Below are 23,970 nucleotides of genomic sequence, written 5' to 3'. Positions count from 1 at the left end.
AGAACATACAGGAGTGGTAGCAACTGCAGTAACAGTCAGAACATGCCTCTTCAAAAATGGACTTGTAGCCTGCCGTCAAGAAGAAGCCCCTCCTCATACAAAAAATGAAAAAGGCCCAATTAATTTGGTGTAAGAAGCATGTCAAATGGACTCCTGAGCAGTGGAAGTCAGTTATTTTCTGGAATGAAAAGAAATTCAACCTGCATGGCTGTGATGGGAGACAAACAATTTGCCGTAGATGTGGTGACGAATACCATCCAGACTGTATGGTGCCCACAGTGAAATTCCCTACCAGCCAAATGATATGAGGGATGCATTTTGTATAGCGGAGTAGGTCACCTGCAGTTTATAAAAGGTTCCGTCTGGCTGCCAATGGATACCTGGCTATATTGGAAGGCAAATTGCTGCCAACCATTAGAGACCATTTGAAGCTGCTAAGTAACTGCACCTTTCAGGACGACTCTGCTCCTTGTAATTGCACAAAAAGTGTAAGTAGGCACTTCTGTAGTTACTTTAGAATCATTTCTGCATTACAGGTTCGACAGTAATGTATTTAAATTTGTTACAGGTGAAAAAATGGTTGAAAGAATGGTCCATTAAAACTCTTAGCTGGCCAGGAAACAGCCCGGACCCGAATCGTATAGAGAACTGTTGGCATCGTGTGGAATCTGCTGCTACCAGAAACAAACCAAAGACCCTTCGCGAACTTCAGGAAGCCATAATTGGTGTTTGGAACCATGAACTATCCGTTGATTGTCTTAAGAAATTGATCTTGTCAATGCCTCGATGGTGTGCTGCTGTCATCAGGACCAGAGGCAGTTCAACTAAATATTAATTTGCATCTGGTGAACTTTTCATTTTGTTTTCCATTTAAAATGATAAACTGAAGCAAACTGAGGTCTTCTGATAACATTTCAGCCATAATTGTTGTTTACCAAAACTGTTGTATAAAGGTTGCAAATGCTAATTTTGGAATATTTTGAGAGCACCTGTCAAATATTACTTAGCTTTGCCTTAACTATTAATAAATATCTTTTGTTTATATTTCTATTTGAGATGTTAGTCATTAATGTAACATACCATCGCGAAAAACGGTTAGAAATGTGAAATTCCTAGGTGATGTACTTTCTTTGAACACCAGTGTATTTTGAGTTTGGAGTCTTTTTTTTTTTTTTTTTTTTCCTTTCATTTTGTATCAGTCCATGAGGCAACAATAGCCTGTGCAGATGTGTTCTCATGTGTCGAATTACTTGTGATGACAGATTCCATAATGAAACCACAACAAAGGTTTCACCATTAGTTTCAAAGTCACAACATTCCTTCTCATCATTCCATATTAGCTTGGGTTACCAAATGGTGAATGATAGTCTCATTGGAAGATACGTATGTTCTATGCAAACATTCCATGGCATCTCCAAAAAACAAGGCAAATTACTGATGCAATAGTTTATAGACCATGCAGATCAGTTATATAACACACTGCACACCTCATATTTTGGACTGAGGTGAGGTGTTAAAAGAATATTATACCAGATTAAGTTCTATTCATACAGGATCTGTTTTGTACAAGGATTGTCACAACGTGACAAAGTGGATCACATGGTTTTACAGACAATTTTTGATGTTGAAAAACCAATATCCAAACATCCTAAACAAACTGATGATGTCTAATGAACCCCATCTTCACCTTTTGGTTTGTAAATAAACAGAAATATCATTATTGGGCACAAGAAAATCCATGTTAATTGCATCAAGCTCCTTTTCATTTAAATAGAATAACAACATAGCATGATCAAACCCTATTTTTTTGAAAATAACCAAAATAAGAATGTAACAGCAGTTACAGCAATATGTTACTGCACTATAATAATATATTGCTGTAACTAGCAATCAAAATATTTGGTTTCAACAAGATAGAGCAAATTTCAATATAGTTAAGAGTTCCTATGGAATCATTAAGAAACCTGTTTCCAGGACATCTAATTAGCATTAGTAGAGGCATATGATGCAAGAAAGCAAGCTTATACAGCATCAGCCCAAAAAAAAAAAAAAAACCCTTCCCATTTCACCTATCCATTAGCTCCAAATGTTTGCCTAGTTCTGTCTTGAATTTATTTAAACTGTCCATTTCTATGACAGATGGAAGTTTGTTCCAGGCATCAACCACCTGCTGGCTAAAGGCAAATTCCCACACATCTATTCTAGAACTGTCTTTCCTCAATTTGAATTTGTGTCCCCTCAGGCAATTAATCTGGGCAAGATTAATTACTAAATATGGAGACATTTCTTGACCTCCCACACTCTTTGAATCTGATGGTGCCTGGTTTCTTTTTTGTGGAGAATGTTGTAAAGCAGAATTTATCTGTCATGTCCAACTACAATTTAGGATTTTAAAATTAAATTTTGGTAGAAACAGCTGCTATTAACCAACAGATGTTGTCCTTGATAGCATTTGTTGGGTAATAGCAGCTATTACATGTGGCAGGGCATAACCCGAGAATGTCACCTTAATAATTACTGGCAAGACATAAGGTTAGGCTAGCTTATAATATTTTCCAGCGTGTTTCTTATATTGTTATAAGGATATGTTTCTTGTCAATATAATACAAAAATATTAAAAATATAAAATGCATCCATACTTTTTTGCTGCACCCTGTACAGTTAAGACTGAATTATGTTATACTGCTAACTTTTAAGACAAACGGAAAAGAGATTAAGGAAAAGAAATAAGCATAGATATATATCTTATTGAAAACAAAATAAATTACATACCGACGTTTTGCACTTTTTTCTTTTTTACTTCTATGTACAATACTGTTTAATGGAGTCAATGTACTATCCTCGTGTTCTATTTGAGAGGAATCCAAGGAAGATAGCATTTCTATTCGTTGAACAGGAGAAAGACGCTTATGGTCTCTGGCAGATTTGGATCCTGGTGTAGAGGTATTAAGTGTTTCATCTAATTTCTTTTGCCTTGCTCTGGACCTGGTCACAGGAGGGGAGAAAATGAAGGAAGGAACTGAAGTACTTGGTGGAGTAGTAAACAATGGCATACCTATAAGAAATAACATCTTTATATTATTCAGTTATGCATGTACAAACATTTCTTTGTCTACAAGTGTTTTCTAGCATTTAGCTTTTTGCTAGTTCTGTTGATAGTGCTATCAAGATAAACAGTTTAAATGTTTTATGCTGCTTACTAAGTATTTCTTGATATATACTTTAGTTTGGTAGATAAGTCTATATACTAGCCAAAAGAAATTTAGCCATGCAGAAAAAAAAAACCCACTTTTTTTTTTTTTTAATAAAAGGGCCAAAAGCTGCACTGCATTTTATAGATGTTTTTCACGATGCATTCTCAGCATTCAAGTGGTGTCAGGCAATTTCGGAAAGCAACTTTCTGGTTTTCCAGTAATGATGTCCTTTCTGATGACAATCATTAGTGGCAAATATGTTTATTAAAATATTACTCAAAAATTATTACTGGTTTATCAGAAATGATGTCATCAGAAAGAACATCATTACTGGAAAACTGTACAGGAAAATTTTTAACCTCTTCATCAGTTGGTTTGGTAATTTTGAACACCAGGCATTCTCAAAAAATATTCTTTGAGGGACATTTACATTACATAAATAGCAATGCTTATTACAATAGTACATAACTAATGGAAAATTTTCAACTCTTTAACATACAGTATAACTATCATAGCATTGATTACTTTCTTATATTGGCAACTGGTTTCTCTTTTGGTAAATGAATGAAAAAATTAATTCACCGCTGCCTGTACAAAATTGGGGTATTAGATGGTTACAGGCTACCAACTTTTGTGGTAACCCAGTTGTTATGGTAGCCACAAAATTCTCAGTTAACAAGAAATGGTGTGGCTTAACTAAGAACTAGGCCTGTTATTTATATCTGTGACTGGCAACAGGAAGTTCAATCTGGCTAAAAGGGTTTCACATCTCATCAAGAAGTGGAGGAATTTCTAAATTCCAAATAGCGAATGCTTAATGGAGGAATTTCTTAACTGCATTACCACTTAGATTACAGTTGGCCAACCTCAGCCAGAGGTATATATAGAGATTTTCCACCATTTGTTTAAAGAAATATAATATTTATATTATATTTTTTAAATAAAAATTCTATCTTCTCATTTCTGATCCTACCTTGTATTCTAACGTGAAAACCTATTAAATATATATATTATATACGCAGGGTGTGCCAAAATGGTCAATAATTTAAAGGTGAAAAGTACAAACTAAAATAAGCAAAAAAAGGTCCCAGTGAACATCGGGCTACAAATGAACAGTTTTCAAGACAATGCACATTTTCTGTTAAGATCCGCCACCGACTAATGGGAGCACTAGTTTAGCAAAAAGCTGTGAACTGTGAATTCTTTGCTAAGGATGGTTTTATTAAACATAAGATAATGCATTTTTGGTTTCAACACCACAGGATTTTACAAATGTTACATGTTACAGGATGTTACAAAAGGTGTTCAAAATGCTGTCCTTGCATCCGTATGTAGCTTTGTAGTCTTCTCTGCATTGAGTTGCGAATCCTCTCAGGCATTCCTGGGTCATTTCTGATTAGCTGAAAGGCTCCTTCAACCCCCAACGCTGCAATTCTTCAACTGTGTCAGAAGTGTACACTAAGCTTTTTACATGATCCCAGATACCAAAATCCACGATTTAAGTCTGGTGATCAGGGAAGTCAACTAGAAATGTGTAATATCTCGAAAATGATTTACTTAAGGACCCATGTTTACTCAGCTTTTTTTTGCATATTGTAGTCTGTAGAATTCACCTTTAAATTATTGACCATCACTCTTGAAACACCCTGTATACAGGGTGTCTCAAAAATACACGGCATAACTTTAGGAATGAATTCCTCATATGTAGACAATAAAAATATTTTATATCAACATAGTTCTGGAAATGCTTGGTTCCCGAGTTATTAACCGAAATGTCTTATCTCTCGTTTGTTTGTTTGTTATTTAGTTTTTAGGAGCATTAGCAACTAAGGACATATTGCTCCGAGAATATGCGGTGGTCATTCCCTGACCTTTCCGCATCCCCTGTATTTGGTGATGACGGGCTCGAACCCCAGTCTAATCAAGAAGCGTGCGTTACGCACTGCTGCTCCTTCCCACGTGGCTACGGAGGCACCCTTAACACTCGCAGGTGATTTCCTTCATCACAAGGTACTGATAGAATCTGGTGGTTTTCCATTCTGACCAGGTACTCAAATCAGGAGCTGTTGTTGTTATTTGGTTTTTAGGATCATTAGCAACTATTTTTTTTTTTTTTTTATGTAACCCCAAACACGAGAGGTAGTAGAACCTATAGTACTTAGTACCGTGCTTGGGTTGGAGGTTGAGAAGACGAAAGAAGATATTTGTTGACATTGGACTTGAACTTCTGTAGACTGTAATTTTCAGGAAATACGTATAAAGGAAGGTTGTTCCAGAAAATGGCAGTTGAATGAATAAACGAGGAAATGAAAAGTTGGTTCTGTGAGTTTGAAGTTGGACAGTAAATGGATGTTGGCTGGTGGCAGCACGTGTTCGGACTGTTTTGAAAGAGAGAGCGGGAATTATAGAAGCCAATTCAGAAGAACAGTGCCCGTGGAAATATCTGTAGAAGAGGCATGCAGCAGAAACAGTACGTCTATGAGACAGCGAGTGGAGAGACTCTGTTAGAGATGAATCATTAATTAACCTAACTGCCCTCTTCTGAATGGAATCAAGAAGCCTGAGAGAGGTTTTGGGTGCACCACCCCATATGTGGGAACAATATTCCATGGCAGGGCGGATTTGCGATTTATACAGAGTGAGCAGCTGTTTGGAAGAAAAGTAATGCCGAGAGCGAAAGAGAAAACCAACTTTTTTAGATGCAGAGGAAGCAATATTTGTAATGTGCTTGTGCCAAGAGAGATTAGAAGTCAGGGTAATCCTCCAAAGAGATATATCATTTTGCTTAGAAATTGGAGTGTCACAGAAGATAAGCATAGGAGCAGAAGAATCCTTTTTGCGAGATATAAGACAAGACTGAGTTTTGGAAGGGTTGAAATCAACTAAGTTGTCTTTGCCCCACTGGAGAATTCCCTGAAGATCAGAATTTAAGGAATCGGTAGCAAATTTTCGAGAAATTGAAACTGACTGAGCAGGACAAGGTTTCTCAAAATGGAAAGTGGAATGCAATGTGCTATCATTGGCAAAACTATGGATAGGATTTCCAGTCAATGGAAGAAGGTCATTAATATACAAGAGGAAAAGAGTGGGAGAAAGAACTGAACCTTGGGGGACACCGGCATTAGTGGAGAACTTAGAAGACAGAGAGCCATCTACCATCATCCTCAGTAAACGATCAGAGAGAAAACTGGATAACCAATTACTAAAAACAGTTGGCAATCCATAAGATGGAAGCTTGTTCTGAAGACCATTATGCCAAACACGATCGAAAGCCTTTGAGATGTCAAGAGCAACTACTTGTGTTTCCCCGAACCTTTCCATTGAATTAGTCCATAAATGGGTAATATAAGCCAGAATATCACCAGTGGATCGACATTGGCGGAATTCATACTGGCGATCGTTGATCAGACGGATGGTTTCTAGGTAGTTTAAGGGTTGGTAGTTAATTGATTTCTCCATTACTTTAGAAAGAGTAGAAGTAATTGCAATGGGACAATAATTGGATGGGAGGTTTTTGTCACCCTTTTTAGGCAGGATATGAGCAAATTTCCAAGCAGAAGGAAAAATGCATTTGGAATAAGAAAGTGAAAAAAGGCAGCAAAGAATAGGAGTAAGTTCGGGAGCACAGGTTTTGAGAATGAGTGGAGAAATACCATCGGAACCTGGAGCTTTCTTAGCATCAAGATTCGTCAAAATCCTTCTGACATCCTTTTGACGAAAGACCACAGGAGGCATTGAATGGGGTGTGCTGGAAATGGTGGGAGGTGTTTTACCAAGATCATTAATACATGAGTTGGAAGAAAAATGGGATGCTAGCAGGTCAGCTTTATCCTTGGCTGAAGTGACAACAGAACTATCTGGTTTGGACAGAGGTGGGAGCAGAGATGGGCAAAAGTTGCGACCAATAGCTTTGGCAAGGGACCAGAATGCTCGGCTAGCATTAGGGCAAGAAACAAGTTTTCTACTATTAGCCTGTTCAAACTCTAGTTTGGACTGATTAATAACTCCTTTACAATTGTTGCGAGCTTTGGTGTAGGCAGAAAATGAAATTGAAGATTTGGAAACAAGCCAATTACGATATGCAACATTCTTCTCTTGAACAGCCTTAGCACATTTATTGGAAAACCAAGGTTTTAGATAAAGGACGAGATTTTAAAGTGGAGTGTGGGATAAAGGATTCCATTCCTGAAGAATAATTTCACTGACACGATCTGAGCAAACACTGACATCAGAAGTTTTGAAACAGTAATCCGACCAAGGAAAAGAAATCTCGCAGGTCATCCCATTTTGCATTCTTGTAATGCCAAACAACACGAGGTTGGGAATAGCCATGAGATAAAGGCTCCATTGGAGAAGAGACAATCACCAAGTTGTGATCTGAAGTGCCTAAAGGACCTCTCACTTCGACCGTGTACTTAGAAGGGTTGTTTGTGAGAAAAAGATCAAGCGTGTTGGCTGTATGATTAGGATTATCCGTAATTCTTGTAGGTAAATGAACGATCTGTGCAAGTCATTAGTAATTGCAAAAGCCTCAGCATCTCGACCAGCTGGGTCGGTGTGACTAGAAAACGGAAGCCAGCTGGAGTTGTGAACATTAAAATCACCTCACTGTTAGAAAGGTTGAACGGGAGAAAGTCAAGTTGCAAAGAGAGGAAGTGAAAAAACTCCAATTGGTTAGTGGAGTTGGGAGAACGGTAGAGACAACAGATGAATTTTACACAATGAGGTAGAGTGATTTTAAGCCAGAGAAGATCAAAGAGAGTAGATTCCAAATTGCCACGTCTCTGACAGGGAATATCAGAATGGACATATGCACAAGTACCACCTTTGAGGCGAAAGGAATCATACAGCGAATAGTTTGAGCATCTGAGATGAGCAGTAGTTGAATCAACCAATAACTGAAATTCTGTCAGAAAAAGTACATGGGGTTTGGCAGACTGCAAGTGGAAATGGACATCGTTAAGATTAGAATTGAGACCACATACATTTGTGAAATGAATTAGGAAGTGCTTGGGAGGTTTAGATCTTTTCGCAGATAAGCTTGCTCTATTAGTTTGACAATTCAGATGTGGGAACAATATTCCATGGCAGGGCGGATTTGCGATTTATACAGAGTGAGCAGCTGTTTGGAAGAAAAAGTAACGCTGGGAGCGAAAGAGAAAACCAAGTTTTTTAGATGCAGAAGTCCATATTGCTCCAAGGATATGCAGTGGTCACGGGCTGGAACCCCGGTCTAAATCAAGAAGCGTGTGCTACACACTGCTGCTCCTGCTCACCTGGCTACGGAGGTGCCCAAATCAGGAGTAAGCAGATATGCACTTTATGTACGGTTTGGCGGACAGCAATGCTCTGGAGGCTCGTCATTTGTACCACGAAGGGTTTCCAGAACGAAGATGTCCAGACAGGAAAATATTTGAAGGTATCCATCGCCGCCTTTGTGAACATGGGACCTTTACACCTCGTGCTGCCGACAGAGGAAGACCAAGATCTACGACTCCTGAAGTAGAGGAGAAGATTTTGGATGTTGTCCTATGTCAGCAACATGAGATGTAAAAGTCCTGTGTTCACAAAGGCGGCGATGGATACCTTCAAACATTTTCCTGTCTGGATATCTTTGTTCTGGGAACCTTTCGTGGTACAAACGACAAGCCTTCCAGAGCATTGCTGTCCGCCAAACCGTATATAAAGTGCATATCCGCTTGCTCCTGATTTGGTCGGAATGGAAACCACCAGATTCTGTCAGTACCTTGTGATGAAGGAAATCACTGGGAGATAAGACATTCCGGTTAATTACTTGGGAACCAAACATTTCCAGAACTATGTTGATATAAAATATTTTATTGTCTACATATGAGGAACTCATTCCTGAAGTTATGCCATGTATTTTTGAGACAACCTGTATATATATATATATATATATATATATATATATATATATATATATATATATTTTTTTTTTTTTTTTTCAAATAGGCCATCAGCTATAGGTTAAAGCTATGTATGTGTTTATAAAGATAACCTTTTATATAAAAATTAATATCAAAAAATGAGCAGGAAACAGTAAAAGCACTCTTCCTCCTTATCATAAAAAAGGTTCATAATGCTAAAAAATGTTATGTACTGATTACCACTCATTAAATATAGTGTGTCTATCTATTAAAATTCAGAAATTTTTGTAGTTAAATATACTAACCTTCAACCTCTTCAGAAATGTTTGGTTCAGAAAAAGTAAACAAAGTACTAATATCATCCTCAGGTTTTTCTGAAAAGATAAATAAGTGTTTAAAATGAAACTTTTAAAATAAATTAAACAGAGTTTGTATCAGAAAAATTCACTAAGAAACTATTTCAAAACAACAAACAGTAAAAGCAATCTTTAAATTTTAGGTAAATTTAGAAGTAACATATTACTTCATATTCGAAAGATATAATAATAAGTCACAAACATTTATATTTCAAGAAAATTCAAATTCTTCATCCTTTCAAATAAAAAATTATCAAAACCATTCAAACCATCTTTTCAACTTTAAGGCTAGATCAAATTGTTCATTGTCAAATTTTTTCTTGTAGCAAAAAAGATGCAATATGATCCATTCTTGAGGCAATGAAACTGCCCCAAGAATGAATGTCGCCTAATGAAATAGGGCACACATATTTGAAGATATTTGTGCACACTGATGATCAAACAGTTTCTTGCTACCTATTGTTGAGTTGTAGAATTTATAACTTAGAAAAGTTCAGCCAACACTATATATTTTTTTTAGTATGTAACAAAACGTAATGCTTTTCCTTATAAAATATTATTATAACTTAAAAAGTTAATCTGTGAAGTGAAAAGGTCAACACTGTATAAAAAAAATCTGAGGTCCAAACAAGCAGTAACAATTTATTGAATCTTAATCTGAATGAATATTATTCATTCAGCAGTATATTTTTTAAAAATCTTCTTGCATAGTTTCTTAAATCCTCATATTAAAAAAAATTACTTGTTTTGTGGTAAACAGGGTAAAATCCCACACAGTGCTTATGTTATAAATATAAAATTATACATGCAAAGTATTTTAAATAATTAAATACATTATACAAAATATCACAATACAGTAATACCCGACTTACGCAAACTCGGAGTTACGTGGTTCTTGATTTTTTCTTTTGGCAACACTACTGCCCACTATCTTCAAGGTTGTTTTTCATATGCTATTGATATACAGTGCGACGGCGGAGAGTGAGAGCGAAAGATGAACAAAATTCAACTTTGCTGCCACATGAGCTGCACACATATACAAGAATTTGCATTCCACTGTCATATTTATATGTGTAAGTTCGAATTCGTGCTCAACTTTTGTTGGAAATTACGTTTTCACGAATAAAAAAACTTTCCAGGCTTTAAGGTTTCCAAAGACCGATTGACAATGATGGTCGGCAGGAACGTAGCTGGTGACTGCAAGTTAAAACCTCTCTTAATATATCGCTCCGAAAACCCAAGAATTTTAAAAAATATATCTAAAATTAGCTTACAAGTGATTTGGAAGTCAAATCATAAAGCTTGGGTGACAGCTTCCGTTTTTGAGGACTGGTTTGGTCCCCACTTCATACCCGAAGTCGAACGTTATTGCAAGTCTAAACAGATTCCATTTAAATTGATCCTTCTTATTAACAATGCACCCGGTCACCCTCCTGCCACCCTAATTAATTTCGACCGACGTGTGAAAGTTGTGTTTTTGCCTCCAAACACAACCAGCTTGCTTCAACCGATGGACCAGGGAGTCATCAAAACATTCAAGGCCTACTACACGAGGCGTTCGTTTGCATGCCTGAATGAAGCTATGAGACAAAATAGTGAGATATCTGTTTAAGACTTTTGGAAACAATTCAATGCTTTAGATGCCGTAAGAGTCATTGAAGAATCTTGGGAAGAAATTCACAAAAAAACATTGAATGGTGTCTGGAAGAAACTTTGTCCATTGTTTTTCAAAAACGAGACGAAAACAATGCCAGAAACTGATCATGTCGCTCATATGATAGAAGAAGTTGTTAATCTTGCCAGGCAATTAGATTTAGAAGTCAATGGTGGTGATGTCAACGAGCTGTTGGATTCACATAGTGAGGAGCTGACAATGAATGAGCTCATAGAGATGCGTGAGCAAAACGTCACTGAATTATCCGATACTTCAGACCCAGTTCCACCAGAAAAGCACATGACAATTGCAAGCTTGACAGAAGGTTTCAGCTTAATTGAAAAGGGCTTAAAAATTTTAGAAAACAGACCCCAACGAAGAATGCGTTATAGCTACAAAGCAAGGAATAAAAAATTATTAGCTTGCTACGAAGAAATTCTGCATGAAAAAGAGGCGGCGTGTCGTCAGACGAATTTGTTAGATTTTATGAAGCCATCGACATCGAAATAACTTTTTTACGTAACTCATTTATTTTTTTAATACATTATTTGTATTAATATGTATTAGAGGGGAACAGGTATCCTGTGTGTTATCAGACACTCAGCCTAAAACACTGATGGATCCAATATCTCTCTATTACAGAAGATTTAGGAGAAGTCCGGTTGGCCTGCCTGCCTCCCTAAAATCCACTCATGCACACCTTCTCGATGGTAAGCCCTGTTACGTCACTTAGGTGGCAACGAACGTGTGGAGTGGTTCTCTTCAAGACGCCTGGTCAGCGTGAAGAGGAAAAGACCAAACCCTCCAGCATATGACAGCACAACAATACAAATGGCCCTCAGTCCCCAGCAGCTTTCACTCTCCCTCTTGCGGCAACGAGAGGATCAGAGTTGAAGCAGAGGGTGCTAAGAATCTCTGGGTACGACCAGGCTGCTATGCACGGAAACTGAACTTGGCATGTTATAACGTACGATCACTCATCAGTGAAGACAGGATATTAGAGCTGGAAAAGGAATTAGAAAATGTGAATTGGAATATCATCGGTTTGGCTGAAACAAGAAGAAGAAATGAATCACTTATAAGTTTATCAAGTGGAAATCTGCTGTACACCAATGGAAACAGTGAAAGGAGTGAAGGTGGAGTTGGGTTTCTGGTCCATAAAGATTTTAAAAACAACATTTTGGAATTCAAAAGTACATCACCAAGGGTGTCAAGACTAATACTCAAGATTTCTAAGAGGTACAAGCTAAAGATTATAATGATTTATGCACCAACATCGAGCCATGATGATGAAGAGGTTGAAGAAATCTACACTGAAATTGAGAGTCTTCTAGATCAGCAGAAAACCCACTACACTATTATTATGGGGGACTTCAATGCTAAAGTTGGAAAAAGGCAAAACAGCGCAGAAAGAGGAACTATAGGAAATTTTGGAATTGGTGAAAGAAATAAAAGAGGTGAAAGACTTGTGGAATTTGCAGAATCTCAAGGACTGTCAGTAATGAACACTTTTTTCAAGAAAAGGGTGAACAGAAAGTGGACATGGAAGAGTCCAAATGGATTAACAACTAATGAAATCGACTTCATCCTCACTAACAGAAGATATATTGTGAATGATGTTACCGTCCTGAATAAGGTAAATGTTGGAAGTGATCACAGAATGGTAAGATGTACACTTGATATAGATGTAGGAAAGGAAAAAACTGACTCGAGTAAATAATACAAAAGTCTTTGAGATAACAGAGGAGGAGAAAAAGCAGTATGTACTGGAACTTAAGAACAAGTTTGAGCTTCTGCAGACTGCTCAGGACCAAGATATCGACGAGGAATATTACAACTTTCTGAAAGCGATAAAGCCCAAGAAACCTATAGGGAAACAGAAATCCAAAGAAGAAAAATTTAGTCAAGAAACACTTGTCATGATGAACCGAAGATGACAAATGAAGAGCAAGAAAAACACTGACAGGGAGAAAATTGAGTATACTGAGTTATGCAAAGCCATTAGAAAGAGACTCAGAGAGGACATAAGAAGATTTAACACAAGAAAAGAAGAACAAGCATTAAGGGAAAACAAAGGATTTAAATCAGCAGCCATGAGCAGTAATACAGAAAGACAAATGATACTGAAACTGAAGAATAGCGATGGTGTACTTATAAACAGCAGAGAAGGCATAATTCAAATAGCAGAAGACTACTATAGAGAATTATACATGGAGTGAGGGAATGACACCAGCAGTGGGGAAGATGGATTGCAAAGTAGCAACACATACGACATACCCGATATTCTTCCTGATGAGGTAGAACATGCATTGAAGCAAATGAAGAATCAGAAAGCCCCGGGGGAAGATGAAGTTACTGTAGGGTTGTTAAAATTGAGAGGAAGAGACATAACACAAAAACTGGCAAGGCTCTTCACAAAGTGCATTAGAAAAGGTGTGATGCCTAAGCAGTGGAATAATGCAATCATAGTTTTGCTGCATAAGAAAGGAGATAAATCAGAAATTGGAAATTATAGACCAATTAGCTTGTTATCCCACATCTACAAGTTGTTCACAAGGGTCATTACTAACAGATTAGAAAGAATACTTGATGAGAATCAACCGAAAGAGCAAGCTGGCTTTAGGACAGGATTCTCAACTATGGATCACCTTCACGTAATGTCACAGCTAATGGAGAAAGCAAATGAATATAAAACACCATTATGCTTGGCATTTGTGGATTATGAAAAGGCATTTTACTCCATACAGCATAAGGCAATGTTTCGGGCACTGGAAAGACAAGGCATAGATACCCCATATATTATGATTTTGAAGAAAATATATGAGAGTGCGACCTCCTTTATTAGACTAGACAAATACAGTAGCAAATTTAAAATCAAGAAAGGAGTTCGACAAGGAGAGACAATATCTCCGAAGCTGTTTACTGCTGCCCTTAAGGAAGCTTTCAGAAGATTAGACTGTTCGCAGAAAGGAGTCAATGTGAACGGAGAGTAACTAAACCATGATCCCAAAGAATTAGAGGAAAATCTTAATCAGTTATGCACAGTTAGTAAGGATTTTGGACTAAAGATGAATATGGCTAAAACAAAATTAATGATGAACAAGTATGGCACGGAAAGTGAAATAATGATTGAAGGAGCAGTAATTGAAAAGGTGGAGTCATATACTTATCTAGGACAAGTTATTAGCTGTAATAATGATAAATGGCTGGAAGTCAAGAGAAGAATAAATTTTGGATGGATAGCATTCAGGAAATATAGTCACATACTGAAGAGCAATATCCCAGTTTGTCTGAAATGTAAAATAATGAATCAATGTATACTCCCCACCATGACTTATGGAAGTGAAACTTGGGCACTCACCAAAAGAAAGAGAGAGAAGCTGAGAACTACACAGCAAAGAATGGAACGAATTATATTGGGAATCAGACTATTAGATAAGAAGAGAAACACATGGATTAGGCAGCAAACTCAAGTAAAGGACATTCTTATCAAAACTAAAGAACTAAAATGGTCATGGGCAGGACACATAGCTCGAAGACATGATGACAGATGGACTAAGAAAATAACAGAATGGTATCCAAGAGGAGCTAGAAGAAAACCTGGAAGACAAAGGCGGAGATGGATAGATGAAATTCACGAGTTTTTGGGTAGTAAATGGATGGCTAGTGCTCAAAACAGAAGGAACTGGAAAGTTGCTGGAGAGACTTTCATCCTGCAGTGGACTGAAAATGGCTGATGATGATGTACAAATAACTGCAATTTTATTAAATATTTTTCTTTTAAACTAGTGTTTTTGTTAGTCCTTGGTCCCAATTAAACAAAATTTATATGTATTTATATGCAAAATTGTACCCCGACTTACGCGAATTCGACTTAAGTGATTTTTGTCGGACCCACCTACGCGTAACTTCGGGGTATTACTGTAATATCAAATAATTTTAATATTTCAGGAAAAAAAATGGAAAGTAATAAGAATAAAATAGTAATAATCTTAGAAACGAATGTTACTATACTAATTTTTACAGAATTCTTGTTTATAAAATATCTCATTTTAAATAATCACATATGTACATGACATTATCAATGTGTGACAAACCAGAAGCATTTCAGTGTACTCTGTTCCATCCTAAGATGTAACAATAAAAAACCTTGATGGATCTAAATTATTAGTATCCAGTAAATATAAAAGTCTCTAGACAGGAGGACAGTATGTCCACAGCCAATTCGAAAAATCAGAAGAAATAATGTGTGCGCTAAAACTTTGTGAGGGACTTTGTAAGAAATATAAGCTGTCCATTATTTAAAGTGCTATTATTTAAAACTTTATATATGAATCTCACACCTAGCCTTCGATGTTCAATGGTATTTAGCCCTATAAGAAATTATATTTAATTTGATCCTGTGACATTGTGAAGTATTATCTTTTAGAGTAATTAAATATTTTATTGTATAATTTATAAAATTGCCCCCTTAAAAATCTTTGACTAAATAATGGATGTACCCAATTCTGCTTTTTGCATAATACTTCCCTCATCCTAAGGAATAAAATATATACACATATTGTCACTGTAATATCCATTATATAATTAGAATTAAAAATCTCAAATATCAGCAACTGTTTTCCATTCCAATGCATGCATATTTTAGTTGTGTGTACCTAAAATTTTAAGTAAAGTTATTAAGAAATCATTGCATGTGTATAAGAAAATCATGGTTACTGTGAGGGTAAGGAAGAGTTTTCTGGAACAATGTTTGTGGACTGTTATTGTAATTTAATCAAGAAAGGTACTCAAATAGCTACTTTAAACCTTGGTTGGTTTAACTGACAAGTGTGCAGTCACTGGTTAAAAAATTATAAAAATTTTAATATATCTATTGGTGTCATAAATATGGATTTTAGTACATCTCCAGTGTTAATTTTCAGCTGAAAAGAATATGCAGCAATTACATATTTTCGGACATGTTATATGGTTACTGATTACAGTAAAGTTTTTTCTTCATACAAGAATATGTACAGTATACTTTTGCTATCTCAATAACTGGCAGTTTAAGTATCCAGAGGAATTTTGCATTGACTGGACGACCAAACTCGCATTATTATAGCTTGACTGTTGATAATGGAACCCTGGATTAGCAGCCGTACATAACGTAACTTGATGGTTTTTTAAATTAAAGGCAACATGTAGAATAACACAAATAGACTATATTCAGACATCTTGCATATGATAGCAAACAGTGGCTTACTTTGCTTCTTCTGTAGGAGAAACTTTTGTGACCTTGTAGCTCACATTTAAGCATTGGAAATGCACAGAAATCACAGAGGACAAAGTTGGAACCGTAGACTGTAGAGTTGGAACTGTAGTGTTCTATTAGTGTTCCACTGAGAGTCACCAGTGCCCCATATGCAGTCAGTCTGAAGCAAAAAATCTACTGCTGTTTCATCAAGAGTTCTGGTCTTTTTATGTGAACTGCATGCCACAAATGAGTTTTAAGTGTCTTTGCACAATACTCACTATTCCCAGTTTGCTTAGAAGGTACCCAGCAATAATGAAGGATCATGCATGTAACACACACACACACACACACACACACACACACACACACACACACACACACACACACACACACACACACACACACACACACACACACACACACACACACACACACACACACACACAAGACCAAACTCCTGCTGCTTCCATAGCAGTAGCAAAAGCAGTGCATGGGCGGTGCTAATGTAGGTATAACAGGTAACTTGGATTCTGATGAACTAAGCTGATATTCACTAAGCCCTGTGCACAAATGTTACAAATTCCTTTCACTTAATAAATAGTATAGCAACTGCTTAAATATTGATACTCACCTCACTTATCCATTTCACATTGGAATTATAAAAGTAGAAAAAGTGAAGGTTAAAAATATAATCAATAAAATTAGAAGATTAAACTACATTAATGATTTAAGACTGTGCTAGGAGGAAGAAGAGGTGCACCACCCATTCACCCGGTTGTTTTAAAGTTGTAACGTTAAAACATAAGAAGCCAATAGCATAAACAGTAGACTTTTGTAGTGTACATCGTCAGTTGGTTGAAGGTATTAGCAAAGACTGAGCTTAAAAAGTGTTGCCGGGTCCCATGATGCATTAAACAGACACGTGGAAATTTGATGCACGCAAGATTCCATATTGGAGAAAGACTAACTGGTAATTTAGTATTTCACATGACGTGTTATGACGGATCTATTCTATTGCTAACGTTTTGTATTGAAATATTTTATAATTAGATTTTAATTTAATTAAAATAATGGTGGAATCAATTAACTGATTACGATTATAGGCCAGTACGTGTTGTGTGAGTTCAGTATTTGATTGATTGGTCCTGAAACTATAATAATGATAATATGCGTGTGTGTTTGCTGTTTTTGATGAGCCATATTTTGTAGTGGTGCTGCTGCCTATGTAGCAAGCATCACAATCGGATTGACATTTAACCCCTTCCTGGAACATTTTTTTCCCTGAAAATGTGCCATAATGGATAGACTTTTTTTTTTATTTTACAGATTAAACGTATGCATCATGCAAATACTCATTTTATAGTTTTAGTGCTTTTTATGAATTTCTTAGCAGAAAATACATGGAAGTAATTAATCCATTTGGGCTATCATGAGTTATCTCGTGTATGCCAAAAAGTATGCAAATTATACAGATTTTTTTCAATAAATTTGTGCTTGGGCTAAAAGAAAAGAACAGAAAAACACTCTTCACTACTCATTATATAAATAAATTTAAAAAATCAAGTGGAACACACAAGCAGTATCCTCCCGCCACAAGTGATAATCGTGAACTAACTACATTCTGACACAGGGCTGCCGCAAGTGGATAGTTGAAGTAAGCGTTGTTTATGGGCACAGTTCCAGAGGGTGCCAAAATATTTTTCGATATTGTTTTCTAATTGGTTAACGCTTTTCAGTATTTGGCATTTAGGACGGCAAATTTTATTTTGCTTACTGGTGGCACATAGGAACGTGCACTACTGTTCTGACATTTCTGTACAATAAGTAAATATATGTAAGATGAAAGAAAAGCCAGTCATCTGCTGCTAGCCTTACGAAAATCCCAAGAAATCTCAGGGTTTATCTGACTAATGCAAAATTAGCCATATAAATGTACGAGAAAATACGTTTCAACCGTAAATTTGGAGGTATTATTATTTGTTTCGGGTATTATTGTATCTGGAGATCATCATCATCATCGGCCATTTTCAATCCACTGCAGGATGAAGGCCTCTCCAGCAACTTTCCAGTTCCTTCTGTTTTGGCCATCCATTTACTACCCATAAACTCATGAATTTCATCTAACCATCTCCAGCTTTGTCTGTCAGGTTTTCTTCTAGCTCCTCTTGGGTACCATTCTGTTATTTTCTTAGTCCATATGTCATCATGTCTTCGAGCTATGTGTCCTGCCCAAGACCATTTTATTTCTTTAGTTTTCATAATAATGTCCTTTACTTGAGTTTGCTGCCTGATCCATGTGTTTCTCTTCATATCTAACAGTCTGATTCCCAATATAATTTGTTCCATTCTTCGCTGTGTAGTTCTCAGCTTCTCTTCCATTCTTTTGGTGAGTGCCCAAGTTTCACTTCCATAAGTTATGGTAGGGAGTATACACTGGTTCATTATTTTATGTTTCAGACAAACTGGGATATTGCTCTTCAGTATGTGACTATATTTCCTGAATACTATCCATCCAAAATTTATTCTTCTCTTGACTTCCATTTATCATTATTACAGCTAATAACTTGTCTCAGATATGACTCCACCTTTTCAATTACTTCTCCTTCAATCATTATTTCCGTTTCTGCGGCATACTTATTCATCATTACTTTTGTTTTAGCCATATTCATCTTTAGTCAAAAATCCTTACTAACTGTGCATAACTGATTAAGATTTTCATCTAATTCTTTGAGATTGTGGCTTATGACCACAATGTCTTCTGCAAATTGTAAATGGTTTGGGTATTCTCTGTTCACATTGACTCCTTTCTGCGACCAGCCTAATCTTCTGAAAGCTTCCTCAAGGGCAGCAGTAAACAGCTTCGGAGATATTGTGCCTCCTTGTCAAACTCCTTTCTCGATTTGAAATTTCCTACTGTCTTTGTCTAGTCTAATAAAGGAGGTAGCATTCTCATATATTTTCTTCAAAATCATATGTGGGGTATCTATGCCTTGTCTTTCCAGTGCCCGAAACATTGCCTTATGCTGTATGGAGTCAAATGCCTTTTCATAATCCACAAATGCCAGGCATAATGGTGTTTTATATTCATTTGCTTTCTCCATTAGCTGTGATATTCTGTGAAGGTGATCCATAGTTAAGAATCCTGTCCCAAAGCCAGCTTGCTCTTTCAGTTGTTGTTATGTTTGTTGTTTGGTTTTTAGGAGCATTAGCAACTAAGGCCATAATGCTCCGGGATATGCGGTGGTCATTTCCTGACTTTTCCGCATCCTCCGTATTTGGTGGTGAAGGGCTCGAACTCTGGTCTCTTTCGGTTGATTCTCATCAAGTATTCTCTCTAATCTGTAAGTAATGACCCTTGTGAACAACTTGTAGATGTGGAATATCAAGCTAATTGGTCTATAATTTCCAATTTCTGATTTATCTCCTTTCTTATGCAACAAAACTATGATTGCATTATTCCACTGCTTAGGCATCACACCTTTTCTAATGCACTTTATGAAGAGCTTTGCCAGTTTTTGTGTTATGTCTCTTCCTCCCAATTTTAACAACTCTACAGTAACTTCATCTTCCCCCAGGGCTTTCTGATTCTTCATTTTCTTTAATGCATGTTCTACATCATCAGGAAGAATATCGGGTATGTCGTATGTGTTGATAATTTGCGATCCATCTTCCCCACTGCTGGCATCATTTCCCCCGCTCCTTGTATAATTCTCTATAGTAGGCTTCTGCTATTTGAATTATGCCTTCTCTGCTATTTATAAGTACACTATCGCTATTCTTCAGTTTCAGTATCATTTGTCTTTCTGTATTAGTGCTCATGGCTGCTAATTTAAGTCCTTTGTTTTCCCTTAATGCTTGTTCTACTTTTCTTCTGTTAAATCTTCTTATGTCATCTCTGAGTCTCTTTCTAATGGCTTTGCATAACTCAGTATACTCAACTTTCTCCTTGTCAGTGTTTATCTTGCTCTTCATTTTTTGCCTTCTGTTCATCATAACAAGTGTTTCTTGGCTAATTTTTTCTTCTTTGGATTTCTTTTTCCCTATAGGTTCCTTGGGCTTTATCACTTTCAGAAAGGTGTAATATTTTTTGTCGATATCTTGGTCCTGAGCAGTCTGCAGAAGCTCAAACTTGTTCTTAAGTTCCAGTACATACTGCTTTTGGAACTACACGAAATATCCCGAGATATTTCGTGTAATTACAAATAACCTTTAAAACTAAAAAAGCTAATGCTCCTAGAAACCAAATAACAACAACAACAAAACTAAAAATGAGATATCTCAGAATAATCCATGAAGGGGTTAACGAGATATACAATGTTATTGACGTCTTGTATTTGGTATGTGTATGTTCTTTATATTTATTGAAGGAAGTGCCGAGTTTATTGTAAGAAGAGATTAGTGTGATATCTGTGCCTGCAAACACTTTATGCAGTTGTCTGGAAAATTGGCTACGATAAGGAAGTGTGATATGGGTGCCCTATGTATAATATCTACAAATAGTATTGTTATGGGGGTTCGTAATATTGTATTGTGTTCTGAATTAACTGTATAGGATATTTCCTAGCTGTGAACATTTTTGCTAAATATTGCAATTCTATGGCTATATCATCTTGTGAACGGCTATATTTGACAGCATTGTATATTTTGTTGTATAGTACGGATTTTTTTTGTTATATGCATGGTGAGAGTGAAAATGTAAATATTTGCCTGTGTGAGCCTTTTTTCTGAATATCTTAGTTCTGAGCTTATTATCTTTTTTATATATTGTTAAGTTTAAGAAATTAATACTACTGTCTTCTTCTAATTCAAGAGTGTATTTTAGTCTATGGTGTACTGAATTGAATTTGGTTAGAAGATTATCGATAATAGTTGTACAGGAACTCCCTGACTTATGTAAGGGTTGCGTTCTGTGGAATGCTATGTAAGTTGGAATTTCCCCCATTCTTGTGCAGCACCTGCAACTATGCACAACTAGCAATTGATTGAACCAAAAAAGAAATGTTCAACGAACATGTAAATAGAATTATTTATTGTATTTATTCAGTTTTTAATCTCATGCACAGGAAAAACAACAAAAAAAGAGAGACTGGAATAACGTCAGTAAGTTTTACCTCTTGAGCATTGTTACCAGAATTGGCATTTTTAGCTGATAAGTACGCCGCTGTGGAGGTTGACGGCTGTGGAGATTTATAAGGGGTCGGCCACTCAACCTTACGAAAGAACATATTAATGGATGAATGGACAGTGGCTATTTTCTTTTTATTGTAGATTTCTTTGTAGCAAGCAAGCATATCATTCACCCTTCTGTTAACTTTTAAGAATCGTTCACTGTCAGAATCCATCTTCTCAAACCTCGCCATTGCCGATGAAATTTCACGAAATGCCATAGCCATCTCCCTGGTGATGAAGCCTCTCAGCTCCTCATTTGGTTCATCTTGAGCTTCGTCAGCATTTTCTTCTTTCACTATCACTGCCTGCAAGTCAATAAGCTTTTTGTTAGACAATTCCTCCTCTTTTTCCTCTATTAACTCCTCCACGTCTTTGGCATCAACCTCCAACTGAAGTAGCTCTGCAGCCTTTACAATCTTATCTGTAACCTCATGATATGATTCTTCTTTTCAAATCCCTCAAAGTCTTTTACGTGCCGTGGGCATATTTTCTTCCATGCGCCATTTAAACAACTTTTAGTAATTTCTGCCCAGGCTTTATTAATGTTTAAGATGGCGTGGTTAATATTGTAAGATTTCCAAAAGTCTCCTAATGTAAAATTTTTCTCGTCTACTGCAGTCAATGCCTGAGCAAATGGTGTGCGTAAACAGTATGCTTTTAAATTCGAAATAACACCCTGATCCATACTTTGGATGAGTGAAGTCATATTTGGTGGTAGAAATCTGACTCACATTCGAATTGAAATCACCTAGATGTGTAGGATGTCCAGGAGCATTATCTAAGAGAAGCAAAATCTTGAAAGGAATGTCGTTGTCTTTACAATATTTTTAAACCTCGGGAATGAAGCAGCATTTAAACCAATCCTCAAAGAGAGAGATATTGTTATTCCTGCTCTCCGGTTCAATTGGAAATGCACGGGTAGGGTGGCTTTATTGATGCCCTTAAATGCTTTGTTTGTTTGTTTGTTTTGTTGGTTTTTAGGAGCATTAGCAAGCTAAGGCCATATTGCTCCGGGATATGCGGTGGTCATTCCTTGACCTTTCCACATCCTCCGTATTTGGTGGTGACGGGCTCGAACCCCGGTCTAATCAAGAAGCGTGTGCTGCGCACTGCTGCTCCTTCCCACCTGGCTACGGAGGCGCCGCCCTTAAATGCACAGGATTTTCAGAATGGTACACAAGCGGTGGTTTTAATCTGTAATCTCTCGCTCATTAGCCCCAAGCAAGAGCATGGCCCTATCTTTTGATGCCGTGAAACCTGGAATTGTATTTTCCTCTTTAGCATGTAATAGCATTAGCATTAGTTGAGGCATATGATGCAAGGAAGCAAGCTTATACAGCATCAGCAAAAAAAAAAAAAAACCCCTTCCCATTTCACCTTCGGTCACTCCAAATGTTTGTCTTGTTCAGCCTTAACGTATGTTTGATTCAGAATTTTTTTCCAATACAGAGCAGTCTCGTCAACATTAAAAATTCACTGCATTGAATAGCTGCCTTCATCATTAATTTTTTCCAACACACCACAAAATTTTTCTGCAGCTGTAGAATTGGCACCGACGACTTCGCCGCATACTTTAAACATTGTGGAAACCAGCACGATGCTTGAACCTATTAAACCACCTGTTGCTTACAACAATATTTTTAAACCTCGGGAATGAAGCAGCATTTAAACCAATCCTCAAAGAGAGAGATATTGTTATCCCTGCTCTCCGGTTCAATTGGAAATGCACGGGTAGGGTGGCTTTATTGATGCCCTTAAATGCTTTGTTTGTTTGTTTGTTTTGTTGGTTTTTAGGAGCATTAGCAAGCTAAGGCCATATTGCTCCGGGATATGTGGTGGTCATTCCTTGACCTTTCCACATCCTCCGTATTTTGTGGTGACGGGCTCGAACCCCGGTCTAATCAAGAAGCGTGTGCTGCGCACTGCTGCTCCTTCCCACCTGGCTACAGAGGCGCCGCCCTTAAATGCACAGGATTTTCAGAATGGTACACAAGCGGTGGTTTTAATCTGTAATCTCTCGCTCATTAGCCCCAAGCAAGAGCATGGCCCTATCTTTTGATGCCGTGAAACCTGGAATTGTATTTTCCTCTTTAGCATGTAATAGCATTAGCATTAGTTGAGGCATATGATGCAAGGAAGCAAGCTTATACAGCATCAGCAAAAAAAAAAAAAAAAAAAAAAAAAAACCCCTTCCCATTTCACCTTCGGTCACTCCAAATGTTTGTCTTGTTCAGCCTTAATGTATGTTTGATTCAGAATTTTTTTCCAATACAGAGCAGTCTCGTCAACATTAAAAATTCACTGCATTGAATAGCTGCCTTCATCATTAATTTTTTCCAACACACCACAAAATTTTTCTGCAGCTGTAGAATTGGCACCGACGACTTCGCCGCATACTTTAAACATTGTGGAAACCAGCACGATGCTTGAACCTATTAAACCACTTGTTGCTTCCAACAAACTTGGTTTGGGG

General features: G+C 36.9%; 1 protein-coding gene across 3 annotated transcripts in view; it reads right to left on the bottom strand.

Moving 5' to 3' along the window:
- The window catches only part of Elys (AT hook containing transcription factor 1 homolog), a 315,674-nt gene that overhangs the window by 5,970 nt on the left and 285,734 nt on the right, over positions 1–23,970 (bottom strand). For all 3 annotated transcript variants that reach the window (XM_090371873.1, XM_090371882.1, XM_090371891.1), the window contains exons 36-37: positions 9,388–9,456; positions 2,773–3,055 (exon numbers count right to left, since the gene is read on the bottom strand). In XM_090371873.1, coding sequence (XP_090227999.1) covers positions 2,773–3,055; positions 9,388–9,456 — 352 coding nt within the window. The remainder of the gene's footprint in view (positions 1–2,772; positions 3,056–9,387; positions 9,457–23,970) is intronic.

The sequence above is a fragment of the Mastigoproctus giganteus genome, chromosome 1 (genome assembly GCF_048544385.1).
Source record: "Mastigoproctus giganteus isolate SK-2022 chromosome 1, ASM4854438v1, whole genome shotgun sequence".
Classification (NCBI taxonomy): Eukaryota; Metazoa; Arthropoda; class Arachnida; order Uropygi; family Thelyphonidae; genus Mastigoproctus; species Mastigoproctus giganteus.
This window is presented reverse-complemented; position numbering and strand designations above follow the sequence as displayed.